Source organism: Medicago truncatula, chromosome 5 (genome assembly GCF_003473485.1).
Source record: "Medicago truncatula cultivar Jemalong A17 chromosome 5, MtrunA17r5.0-ANR, whole genome shotgun sequence".
Lineage (NCBI taxonomy): Eukaryota > Viridiplantae > Streptophyta > Magnoliopsida > Fabales > Fabaceae > Medicago > Medicago truncatula.
The window spans coordinates 9098759-9112210 of record NC_053046.1 but is presented as its reverse complement, the minus strand read 5'-3'; the positions used below and the strand labels follow the sequence as shown (position 1 = coordinate 9112210).

Here is a 13452-nt window from a genome sequence, read left to right as displayed (position 1 = left end):
AATAGGGTTAATTAAGTTTTTCATCCCTATAAATATCTGCAGTTTTGTTTTTAGTCCCTATAAAAATAAATCACACTTTTTAGTCTCTACAATATTTTCCGTTAGTGTTTTTAGTCCCTATAAAATTTTCCGTCAGCATTTTTAGTCCCTTTAAAAATTTCCATCAACATTTTTGGTCCTTAAAATGCTTAAGGAAAATGTCACAGGGACTAAAAAGTGTGATTTTATTTTATAGGGATTAAAAACAAAACTGTGAATATTTACAGGGACTAAAAACTTAATTAACCCATAATAATATTCAATTGAATTTTGTTGTCTGAAAGTGTTTTTGATATTTTCGTATATTTGGTGGATCCACTTATGTCATGCCATGTTCTTAACATACTGTCATGATCCATGGTATATTTTCAAAAATATATATGTTTGTTTTTTATGGATGATTCGGTGTATATTTTCAAACTTTATCCTATATGAATAATGATTGTTACAGGATAAATAGATAAAACAAAAAATCTTATAAAGCTTGTGGAGGACACAAGTGGTGGTATAAAAACTAAATCAACCACATTATGATCCATTCAATAATCTAATTCTTAAGTTACTTTTATTATTTATTTGGATATTGGTTTTTGTCGTAAAAGATCAATCACCTGAGATTCCAACTAAATTATTATATACCTTTATTTTCTTTCACATTGTATTAGGGGTTTTATCTTTAAAACAGTATTTTTTTTAAATAAATCTTTAAAAAAGTATTTATAATAATGTATTTCTTCATCATTATATTTTTTTATCGGTCTAAATTTAGTACTTATTTTAACCATATGAAAAATTTACACTTTGGTAATAAAAATTTAAACAATTATAAAGAGCGCCCAGTTAGCAATAAAAATTGTCAAAAAATAATTAAAATATATTTTATTTCATTTCTTTTAGTTTTGGTTCCATCACGAAAAAATAGCTAGCTTCACCGCTGATTTTAGTTGTTATCCTTCCAACTTATTGGCACACCCACAAAAGTGAAAAACAATCTTGACTAATTTTTCTATGAACCTCTACATGTATTATGAATGGTTTTATAACCCACTAAATTGCATTTTGAAGTGGCATTGTTGAATTAGTCTTAGCCCTCGTTTGTGGTGTATTTTTTGTTGGACAAAGTATTCATTGTACTTTATCGTATCATTGGATGTAGAACTTTTTTGTAAGGAAAATGAGACTTGTCAAAGAAGCGAGCCGCATAGAAATATATTAAAGCAAAAAGATAGAGGGGGGACAAATACCGAATCCCTCAATACATTAGTGTAATCTAAAGTTAGTCATGCCTAGCCTATTTCTATTAAACTCATAACCAATTTGGCTAGGAACATGATCCCACCAAGCATGAGTTTGTAAAGAAAGACCAATGTTTACCAAAATATCAACACAATGGTTTCCTTCAATATATACACGAGTTACAAAAGAAATTTATTGAGGAAACCTTGATCATGCAATTTTCCCACCTGTTCTTTAATTGCCAAGGAACCATTTTGAATGACTCGAAAGCTAAGGCAACCAAAACTGAGTCCGTTTTCAGTCAAAGATGATTCCACCCTTTTTGAGATGCTATTTCAATTGCGATCATAGCTCCCTGAAGCTTATCAACTAATGAGTTCGAGATGCCTAAGTTGAAAGCAAAAACTCATACAAAATCAACATGAGTTTCTGAATATTCCCCCACAATATGAAGGTCCAGGGTTGCGGATTGCCATTAGAAGCTCCATCAACGTTGTATTTTAACCAATGCATTATGGGAGGATACCATCAAACTTCTTTGATTTAAGGGCCATTCTCATAGTTCATCATAACTGAGAAAGCTCTTAAGACAACAAAATCTATAATTGAAGAGTTAGCCTTAAGAGATGAACTATTATATGACAAGGAGGTGCCTACAATAATTAAGTTGACAGCAGTTCTATCATTGGATGTAGAACATGGATTATTTTACTTGGTTTCATGTTTATTAATGATTACCTTATCATTAAACTGACATATATTGAATAATCAAACTTTTATTCATTGTTGAATAAAATATCAATATAATGTCGAAATTAGTTGATTAAAAAAAGTAATATCTCTGTTTAAAATAAGTGTTATTTTAATAAAGTTTATTTTAAAATAAGTGTTATTTTAATAAAGTTTATTTTAAAATAAGCTGTTCTAATATAATGATAATAATTATTTCATTCCAATTTCACTAAAAATTAATATTATGTTCATCACTTTTAAATCATTATAATTCCCTACGTATTTATAAAAATTGTTTTTTTTAAAGATATTTATGAAAATTATTAAGATAGTGGTTAGCAAAAATAAATTTATAAAACACTGTTAGTTTTTTTCTCATTTCATTCTAAGTGAACAATCTCAAAGAATACTTTTTTTTTTTTTTTAAGAAATCTAAAAAAATACATTTTATTATTATTATTATTATTATCGACATTAATTCCCCGTTTATTTCGGACGGTCTTACTTGGCATAGTGCGGTTCCTATAAAAATTTGCCTCTTTGCTTAGCATTTGCTTCATAATTGTCTTCCTACTACAGACAACCTAATTAGGCGTGGAGTACTTCATAACAACAATCATATTTGCTCGGGTGGATGTGGATGTGGTTCAGCTGAAACCGCAGATCATCTCTTTCTCAATTGTGACTTTTATGGTTCTATCTGGTCAATGGTTACTCTTTGGTTAGGCTTTGACTCAATTTTTCCAGCTCACATTACATTGTTGGAACAAAATGTGTTTAGCAAAAATAACCCTTAAGAGTTTTGATGATAACAAAGTATTAAAAAATTTCAATTGGATATGCTAATATTTGTTCAAGTGTACAGGACTATAGACAAAAATTTGACATCTTAAAAAGGTCTTGGAAGAACAAATAAAGAGCAAATACATCAACAAAAAGGGAAGCTTAAAGCGTCTGAAGAAAACTGCTCCTGAAGTGATGACGTCATCAGAAGCTGTGAATCACCAGAAGCTGCAGTTCATCAGGAGATGCAACTTAAAGTTTCAAAAGCTGTTTAAAGGAATCAAACTCGTCTATGATTGAAGAAGACTGGAAAAGTATTACAACGACTATTTTGGAAGGCATTGGATGCTAATTCTTCAAAGAGCGTTGACATAGTACGTTTGTACGAAGTGTACAACCACTATCTCCACTACTCTGTTTTTGTCTCTGCTACAAGACAAGAAAAACAGCTCTGTCTGCAACAATGTTTCTTCTCAAAGGGAATACATTTGAAATCGATCCTTCATAGGACAACAACCATATTAGGCAAATGATCATTGGTGATTGATCAAAAGCTTCAAACGACTCTATTTTGAATGTGCTGGCAATTCAACGTCTCTTTCACACCTCTATATAAAAGAGTGAAAACTCAGAGTTTCATAAGAACAATACCATGAATTAAGTAAGCCAAAATTATGCTGAAATTGTTCTACACTTTAAAGTTCACTTAGAGTTTCTTATCAAAGCTCATATCTTAGAAATTCTAGAGTCTTTAGAGTTTGTATCTAATTTGTATTGTGAACACCACTGATTGTATATCAAGTGTTCAACCTCAAACATTTTTCTTGTAATTCTGTTTGAATTAAGAAGTCTCTTGCAGATGTGTTTGAGCAATAGAAGTCTCTTGATTGTGTTCAGGAGCATAAGAAGTCTCTTGCAGTTGCACTTGAGCATTTGAAGTCTCTTACTAAGTTTAGTAGTGAGCAATTGTAATCAGATATTACATAGTGAACTTTCCTTGGAAGTGCAAGGGGGACAAGACTGATTTCCGATTTGTGGAAGGAACCTGTATAAATTGCTTGTGTCTTTCTTCTCTCTCTCTATCTCTGTTTTATCTGCTGCAATTAATCTGAACTTCTCTTCAGAAGTAGAACTCTATCTGCTTCTGATCTGTATTTTCAGTTAGAAGAAAAAGCCAACACAATTCAACCCTTCCTTCTTGTGTTTTTCTCACCTTCATACATAACACTCTCTTCAGTTTTGTCATCTTGGGGGATCCTCAAAGAAATATTAGTCATTATTGCACATAATATGGCTATCATTTGTATGGGTCATATAGAACGAGAGAAATAGAAGAATTTTCAAGCATGAAGAGATCTCTCTGAATCACCTTCTTGAGAAAATAAAACTACTAACGTTTAGGTGGTTGAAGGGGAAATATCCTACTTTTGCTTTTGATTATCGTTATTGGTGGCAATACCCTCTTTTGCGATTGGGATCAATCTCTTAACTCTTGATCCATCTTTTTTTTCTCTCCTTTCTCATGTTTGACTTATTTTGTATATGGATTTTTTAATCCAATTCCTTCTAGCACACCTTATGTTGAGAGAGATTAGATTCGTAGTAATATATTTCATTTTAGCTTATTAAAAAAATTATTATTATTATATTTTTATAAGAGCCAACACATATGAAATGTAAAAAAATGGAGAAGGACATATTTAAACTCGTGCATTAACATAGTAAATGTCTTTTTAATGTGTACTCCTTCCGTTTTTAAATATAAGCAAAATTGACTTTTTAGGTTCATTTATTTAATGATGTATGTGGTTTATAATATGAATGAATCTAAAACATCAATTTTACTTATATTTAAAAACGGATGAAGTAAGTCGTATTTAAGGGGGTAATGAATGAGCTTGGTCCATCTACTTTAGATTTTTTGAAATCAAATATCCTCCCAAAAAGGGTCCGAATCAAAACCATATTCATACGGAACTACATGTACCGAAAAAATAAGCAAACATTTGTTTTTTTCTTTTACAAACATCTATATTACAATATTTTTTAAATCAATAATCTTAATAAAGAATTCTACAAATAGCAAATCAGTACTCAGTACTCCATGCTAATCCAATTGTACACATTGGATTGGGAAGAGTGATAACAATATAATAAATACAACATGCATATAAATTTATGTTGTCCCATAACCCATTCCTAGCAAAGTCTACTACAACCAACCAACTAAGATATTTTCATCACATACACTATACTGGAAATAAAAAAAATTGAATACTACATTTGTAGACACCAAATCATTCGTTAAATTAAATACACTAGCAGTCTAGTAGATACTATAATATTCAAAAAAGTGGAAAAGTAAATGGGCAGTGTATTAAGGTGTATGGTCATAATAATACAACGTGTGGAGAAAACTGCAGCCAACGAAAGCCATCAGAAACATCTTTTATTAACTAAGCTGAAAAGAAAAAGTTAAAATTAGAACAATCTTATAACCATTGAAAAATGAGTGATGGAAAATAAACCCATCAAATTGTAAACAAACACATTTCATGTGACCTATGACCAATTTGTGGCTCATTTATTAATCACGCTGGTTTAAGATTAGTTTCACGCTTAGTTGTCAAAAAAACAAAAAAGAAACCTTCTATTCTATGTTGTCACCGTTCCGATCCGTGCCATTTTGAAAGCGATTTACTCTTTTTTTTTTTTTTTGTTGCAAAGTATACAAATTAGGAAATTAATTGAGAATCTGGTTTGTAAAATAAATACTAAATATTATTTGCAGTTTTAGAACATCGCCACGTATTAGATGCAATAATTAAATATTTTCGTCAAGATCACTTTTTAACTCCAAATCGCTGTATAAAATGTTTTTCTCTTCCTTTTCAATTTAAGGGGTAATTAAGTTTCTGGTCCTTATAAATATTCACAGTTTTGTGTTTAATCTCTACAAAATAAAATCACACTTTATAGTTCTTATGACATTTTCCTTAATCATTTTAGAGACAAAAAATGTTGATGGAAATTTTTGACAAAGACTAAAAGTGTTGATGAATTTTTTTTATAGGACTAAAAATAAAATTCTGAATATTTATAGGGACAATTTACTTAATTAACCCTTAATTTAAATATTTGAGTTTTGTTTTCTTTTTGTTGTGATTTAGTCATCTTAGTGCGACGTTGTTTTGTCTGTTGTATTTGTGTGTTATTTTTTGTTTTTTTGGTCTTGTTCAAGTGTTTGTTTGTTTCATAATGTCATATCAGCTTCCATCTAGTGCAAATTACAAATTACAGTCGATTACAGTTGTCATGTTGCGGATCCAAAGACACGAGTATTATGAAAACTTCAATATCGACATATTTGTAGCTTTATATACTTTGTTGTATTGTGAGCTTGTTTGCAAATTTATCATTATTGAATTTTAACAAATTTGTATTGTATTAACGTACTTTATAAATAAATATCACACTAAAATGAAAAATAAAAACAAACATTATCGATGAAATCATAAGAACATTGGGAAAAGACTACAAATATTTGGAAATAATTATTTATTTATATAATAATAATTGTATACATAGAAAATTGGTGTAGAAAATAAATAAAAATGAGAAAGATAGACAATTGGTGTCGTTAAGGCACAGAAGCATTAAATGAGAGTTGGTTGATCGTAGTTTCTTTCAATCTTCTTTTCTCTTACACATTAAGCATTCTCCAACCAAGACCTTTCTCTTATAAATATCAACATTTTCATATTATTATTCTCAATTTTTTCTTCCTTTTTTTATTTATTACTATTTATTTCCATTATTTTATTATTATATAACTCCTCCTTAAACCCAAATCTTTGTACCATCAATTTCAAACCGAACGTACTTTACCAATTCTTCTTGTTCTTGTTGTTTTGTTTGTATCGATTCGTGCGATTTTTTTGTGTGAAAATCTAGATAAATGGATTTTGTACCAAATCCATGTCCTTCTCGTTCTTCTTTGTTCGGTTCTTTTGGGAATTTCGTTGACAAAGTTAAACAATTTGGTACCCTCGCAATTTCTGTTATCATTGGAAACATTTTCTCTGCGATCTTGACCTTCTGTTTTGCATTAGGTTTGATTCTTTTCTACAATTATTTCTCTAATTCTTTGTTTTGTTTCTGTATTTTGGGTGAATTTGCAATGTCAATGTGTTGTGTTTTATGATAATTTTGTTTTTCAATTTGTTGAAAATGATTCAGATGATTTTGTTTATGTGAAATTTAGAAGAAAAAAATGAAACTTGGGAGGTGGGTTTATGATATTTTGTTGATTGGGTTTGGATTTTTCATTGTTTTGGTTATGTTTTCTAATTTTGTTATTTTTAATGTAAACAAAATTTACAAAATTGTAGGTTATTAATGATCTTCTATTTCTTGGATTTTTAACATTTAGATGTGACAATTTATATGTTTGAAGTTTTAAGGTTTAATGGTTTTTTTTGTTTGTTTTTTGAATAAGGTTTAATGGATTGTTTTGTTCTCTGCAGTTGGAACATTATTGGGTGCTTTGACAGGAGCTTTGATAGGTCAAGAGACCGAAAGCGGTTTCATTCGAGGTGCCGCTGTTGGTGCTATATCAGGAGCTGTTTTTTCTATTGAAGTTTTTGAATCATCTCTTGTTCTTTGGCATTCTGATGAATCTGGAATTGGTTGTCTTTTATACTTGGTGAGTAGGTTTTGTTAGAATGAGATCTTTTCTTGTGTTGGAAGCTTTTTATGAAGCTATAAGATCGCAAAGTTTTAGTCCCCTTTGAGTTTCTATTTATCATTCACATTCGTAATGGCATGTTGTGTAGCATGAATTTTGATCCTTTTGAGTTATGCAGATTGATGTTATTGTTAGCTTGTTGAGTGGAAGACTTGTGCGTGAGAGGATAGGTCCTGCAATGCTGAGTGCTGTTCAAAGTCAGGTACTTTTGTTTTGTTCAAAAGGATTTTATCAATGAGATAGAATTTTGGCTGCAATGTTCATTTATTTCATAGTATTTTTCTGACACTTTTTTTTATCAGATGGGTGCTGTTGAAACAAGCTTTGATGAGGTTCAAAACATCTTTGACATTGGTGGTTCCAAAGGGTTATCCGTAGATTCGGTTTCGAAGATCCCAAAAATCAAAATCACTGCTGACAATATTGAGGCATCAGGGGAGAAAGTTTCTTGTTCAGTTTGTCTCCAGGTTGGTTTTTTTGCACTTTTTATTGTCACTACTTACTATTATTAGTGCTTACCCCTGACATGAACATGAACAAAGTGTTATTCTGTAATTTGATTTTGATCGATATTGACATTTTCTGATTATTGGTATGTTTCCAGGACTTTCAACTTGGAGAGACAGTTAGAAGTTTACCTCATTGTCATCACATGTTTCATCTACCTTGCATAGATATGTGGCTTTTAAGGCATGGTTCTTGCCCATTATGCAGAAGGGATCTGTAATTTTGTATATGAATAGCACTGATCGTAAAAGAGGTTTTTTTCTTTTCTTTTTCTTTTTTGGTTTTGTTTATAAGCTTATTTAATTCTAGGTCTTAACTTACATTTGATTACAGCTACTGAGAGCTAATGCAGTTATGTGATATCATTGTACTAAATTAGTGTAAAGAAAATTTTGAGATAAACCATTTTCAGCTTCTTGTATATAGATATGACTTATATGAAGTAGACGACCCTTTTGTAGCTTGTCTCCATTCTGTTTTGTTCTATACTTCTATTTTATCTTTAGTTTTCTAAACAAAGAACAATACCATATGAGACAGTAATCTAGCCGTGTGGATTTGTTCTTGCCAAAGTTTATGGAGTCTCACTTTGTTATGGTGCATGTGAATGGTACCTAACACTTGCCCAATTCTGAACATGAACATTTTATACGAGCATTTAAGTGCATCTTTAGATTCACAGCGAGTTTAACAGAATCACGATGTGCACGGTGATATTTTTTTGGCTTAATTGATCTGCCGGTTTCTTAATTCATTTCTTTTATTCAATTTGGTCCCATAAGTCTTAACTTTCTCAAACACGTCCCTTAACTTTTTTATTTTATTCAATTTGGTCCAATTTTGATAATTTTAATCCCCTAAAAAAGGAGACCGTTGGATTACGAAGGTCTATAAGATTTTATAGTGTATCACCAACACCTAAACCAAGCAAATTTCATCATCTTCATCATAAATAAAAATACAGGAAAAAAATTCCAGAAAAAATAAAAAATAATCATTCACAACTTAATTCTTCCACCACTAACTCATCAGAATCACCCCAACAACAACACTAAATCGTTCATAATCACCTCCAAAACTAAATCATATTCAAAGTCATGCGTTTAACCCAAGAACAACACTATGCACTGACAACTTAGACAACAACATATATTTTTTTGGATCTGGATTTTTTAAAAACTAAATTTGTTCCTTCCATCTTCATCTCCCTTCATCGATCTGTTTTGTTAAATCCTTTGTTGATGAACAATAACACGAGATGGTCTTCGTCTCTATCGACGAACGGTACGATCTGGGTGTGGTTCGCTCGTCCTTTTCCAAATCGCGGATTTGTATTGTGTTGGATTGTTTCTTTTTGTTCAAATCATGAGTTCTTAGCTTCTATTTTAAATGAACGGGTACAAAGAAAGACATACATATGTCCTCCTACTTCCTGCAATTTTGGGATGAAGGTTGTTGCTATGTTGTTATCACCATCATCATGATTATGCTTTTCTGGTGGTAAGAAAAAATTAGAGAAGAAAGGAAGAAAGGGATTACGCGTGAGAAGAAGAAGTTTTTGAATCCTATTTTTGAAATGGGTTGGATTCAGAATCTTGAACATATGAATGTTCCTTCTGTTCAAAAACCCTACATTCCAATTTTTTTTACAAACCCAATCTTCATCATTCAACCTTAATTTTTCTTTATCAAAAGTTATATGAGCACCCCAATGTTGTAGATTTCAAGGCTGTTTGTGAAGAGGACGATTTTGTTCATTTGCAACCTGTTTTTGGTCGCTGGTGGAAGGTTTTTTTTCCTTCTGTTTTTTTGGTGTTGCTGTTTGGATTTTTAACATACCTGCTGTATGTTGTTGTTGTATGTGTGTTGTTCTTCGCTTGGCACTTCTAGGTTAAAATAAAAATTTCTGATTTTATTGATGAAGGATGAATGTAGATGAAGATGAATAAAGGGGTTTAAATTAGGTGTTAGCGATATACTATAAAATCTGATAGACATCCGTGATCCAACGGTCTCATTTTCTAGGGGATTAAAATTATCAAAATTGGACCAAATTGAATAAAAGAAATAAGTTAAGGGACGTGTTTGAGAAAGTTAAGACTTATGGAATCAAATTGAATAAAAGAAATGAGTTAAGGAACCGGTAGATCAATTAAGCCTATATTTTTTTTTTTTTTTGTATGAAAACTATATTTTGGAGCTTCAATAAAACTCGTTTAAGTTTTTTCAATTATTTCTGACAAAGATTGATATTTGCGGCATATTCAAAAGGACAAAACTTAGCTCTATACATGTTATTCACCAAATATAACATGTTCCATGAGTTAAATTATTCAATTAAACTTATGTTGAAGATCAGTAAAAGTATCACAAAAATAAGTACACCTAAGTTTTGTCCAATGCACCTGATCATGTGGCAATACTTGGAGTTAAACAACATTAGAGTGGAGACTGTAGTAGCACCCTATAGTCTATAGATGAATTGACGAGAGTGTAGACTCTAGTATAGTATATAAAATTTATGACTACATTGAGTGTTTTGCTAAGTTGAATTATGCGCAGTTGCAATTATCGGATCAAGATTAAACGGTTCATATTACAAATTTCGATCTTGACTGAACGATCTAAATGTAGTCGAATGTGTCCAGATTTGTGTCTTGTACTCTTGCTTGCTTCTCTTGTAACTTTTAAGATGCTTTATCATTTGTCAAACCTTAAACAATCAGTTAATGCTTAATGTGACAGGTGATCAACAGTACTAGTAGTTACTACTTATTTATTGGGATTGAAACTTTAGTTTGAAGACAAGAACTATCATACACAAAAAAAGTTTGAATGCCATAATAAACCATATCAAACCAAGCAGACAATGTTACCATATCAAACCAAATCGTCCTTTCAAAGTCACCAACTCCATCAATGTTACCATTGTTCACTCATCTACCACATTAAATATTTGTTTTCCATTCTTTGCAAGCTCTGGGACATTTAAGGATTTGGATTTGAGCCGTTCAATTTAGAATTTATGGTCGAGATCTTTGTGATATATCCAATTAAATATTGAGATTCAAGACAGAGTAAAACAAATATGTTTTCTGAACAGCCGACTATTCGGATCTAGGCGTTTACAAATAAAAATACTTTGGAGGCTAAAAAATAAACAGTTGAAAAAAAATACTGTGATATTTCAATGTAAATGTTATTTTAACAAAAAATATATTTAAAATAACATTAGATTCTTGTGAGTCAATGACACAAAGTATTTCTTCACCAAATGACATTACATTCTTTATAAATAGATATGTTTGGGAGGCTAAAAAATGACACAAAATCATATTCTTGTGAGTTAAGATTTGTCAGAAAATAATATAAAACAATTTCTTCTTTTCTCTAGTACACGAGAGCAATTGAGAGAACTTTATTTTGTAAACTACCATTGATCTATACGTTTAATGTGAATGTGCAAGTTACGTCAAGAATTCCAAAGTATCATGAAGGGGTTCGTCGGTATACTCATTTGCATCTACTTGACAAAAATTGGTGGGGGCGAATCGAACTTAAAGCTTAGTGTGTTCACACACTCTTTAAAATTTATGTGCCCTTTTTATCATGTTCATTTTCATCTTCTTCTTGTTCAAGTTTTACGGTAGTTTACAATATAGGTCCTTTAAATTAATTAGGTTAAGTTTTTTCTTCACCAAATAGGTCCTTTAAGTTATTTAGCTTTAACAATTTTGGGAATGTAAGTTATTCGGTGTTTAAAAGTCATAGTTAAATAACTTAAAGGATTCAAGTGGTATAATATTTTTTTTAATGGATTCATATGGTACAATTAAATAATTTAAAGGATATAAGTGTTACGAAAAAACTTAAAGATTAACTTCTTACAGTATAATTAAATAACTTAAGTCTTTTTAACCGGTGTCCATGAAACACTAGTTAATGAATGCTTTTACAGAGGGCTTGTTGTGTAGTTTATAGGTGTAACTTTTTTGTCATAAACATCTATTTCTCAAAGAAAAATGGTTGTGGTAATCTAGAGTACTTCCAAGTGTGTAAGTAAAACTTCATGGAAGATTGCACAAGCCAATAATTCAATATTTCAGATCAACTCGAGAAGCAATCCTTCTAAAATACTCTATTTATATATATAAAAAAATTACTCTATTTTAAATTAAGTGTTGTTTAAAGTTTTTTTAGAAGATTATATATGGGATTTTGGGGTCTCGAATTGGCCTCCCTGATAAATCTAAATGGACTTGCAAGTTGAATGAAAATAGTGGTGGAGCATGTGTTAGCTCAACTAAAATGGGAATTTCTGACATATTATTAATGCATTTGAAGGTAATTTGGTTGCTGCTATCAATTATAACCTTTGAAATTCACACCGCATGCTTCTATAGGCTACCACCAACCCCGACAAAATGTGAGAAATTTTCAATTTTTAGGTATTTAGTTTTTATGAAATTTTGATTTAGATTAAAAATTATATGTATAAATATTTTGTATTTTTATATTATAATTAATCATCTTTATTATTTCGAATGCCATCAATAATATAATATAAATTATTTTAATTTAAAATTATGTATTCTCTTTATATATTATAGATTGTAGATAATGTTATATAATGTATGCGGTTAAAATGTCAAAATATGCGGTTAAAAATATAATTTGCATACATAAATTTTTCAATTAATATTTTTGCTTATATTTTATTCCGGAAGAACTATATATTTGTGAAATATTTTATTAAACCATAAAAAAAGTTTGATTAATCTCTGTGTATAACCTGGCTAATTTCTTCTACTCTTTATATCTCTTCGGTTTCGAGTGGTTTTCGTACCATATAAAGTGGTTTAATAGAAGATTAAATCATATTTGTAACGCCCGTTTCGAATTATTTAATTATTTAATTGAGTCTATAAGTTATTAAGATGAGTTTATATTATATTTATATGATATATGTGTGATTTAAGAGGTTTATATGATTGAGGTGATTTTATGTGATTTATGAGGAGTTGTGACTTATTTTATTGTTTAATAAAATAAGATTTGAAAATAAAATAAATATTGAGTTTAGGGGTTGTTTTGAGATTTTAGAGAGTTTTGGGGGAGAAAGAGAAATAAGATAAGATAGATGGAGGAGATATAAATAGGGAAACCTAGTTTAGAGAAAAACATAACGTACGATCAGTTTTGGAGAAAAGGGAGAAAAAGCCAAGAGAAGAGCAAGAGAGATCTAGGGCTGCGATTTTCATCCTATAAGGTAAGGGTGAGACTAACTTACAATTCTATTAATCTATATAATTCTGATGATCATATTTAGCAAGTGTAGGTTTGAATTAGAGAAGTCGGAGAATTAGGGTTAATGATAGAATTTGATGATTAAACGGTGAAAAGTTGTT

The 13452-nt window shown here is 30.3% G+C and overlaps 1 protein-coding gene across 1 annotated transcript; it reads left to right on the top strand.

The window, feature by feature from the left end:
• Positions 1 to 6431: 6431 nt before the first annotated feature.
• Positions 6432 to 8515, top strand: LOC11434003 (NEP1-interacting protein 1). Its single transcript, XM_003612198.3, has 5 exons — positions 6432 to 6902; positions 7317 to 7495; positions 7656 to 7739; positions 7840 to 8004; positions 8142 to 8515. The coding sequence occupies exons 1-5, from the start codon at positions 6749 to 6751 to the stop codon at positions 8262 to 8264; spliced, it is 705 nt and encodes a 234-aa protein (XP_003612246.1). The 5' UTR covers positions 6432 to 6748; the 3' UTR covers positions 8265 to 8515.
• Positions 8516 to 13452: the final 4937 nt, after the last annotated feature.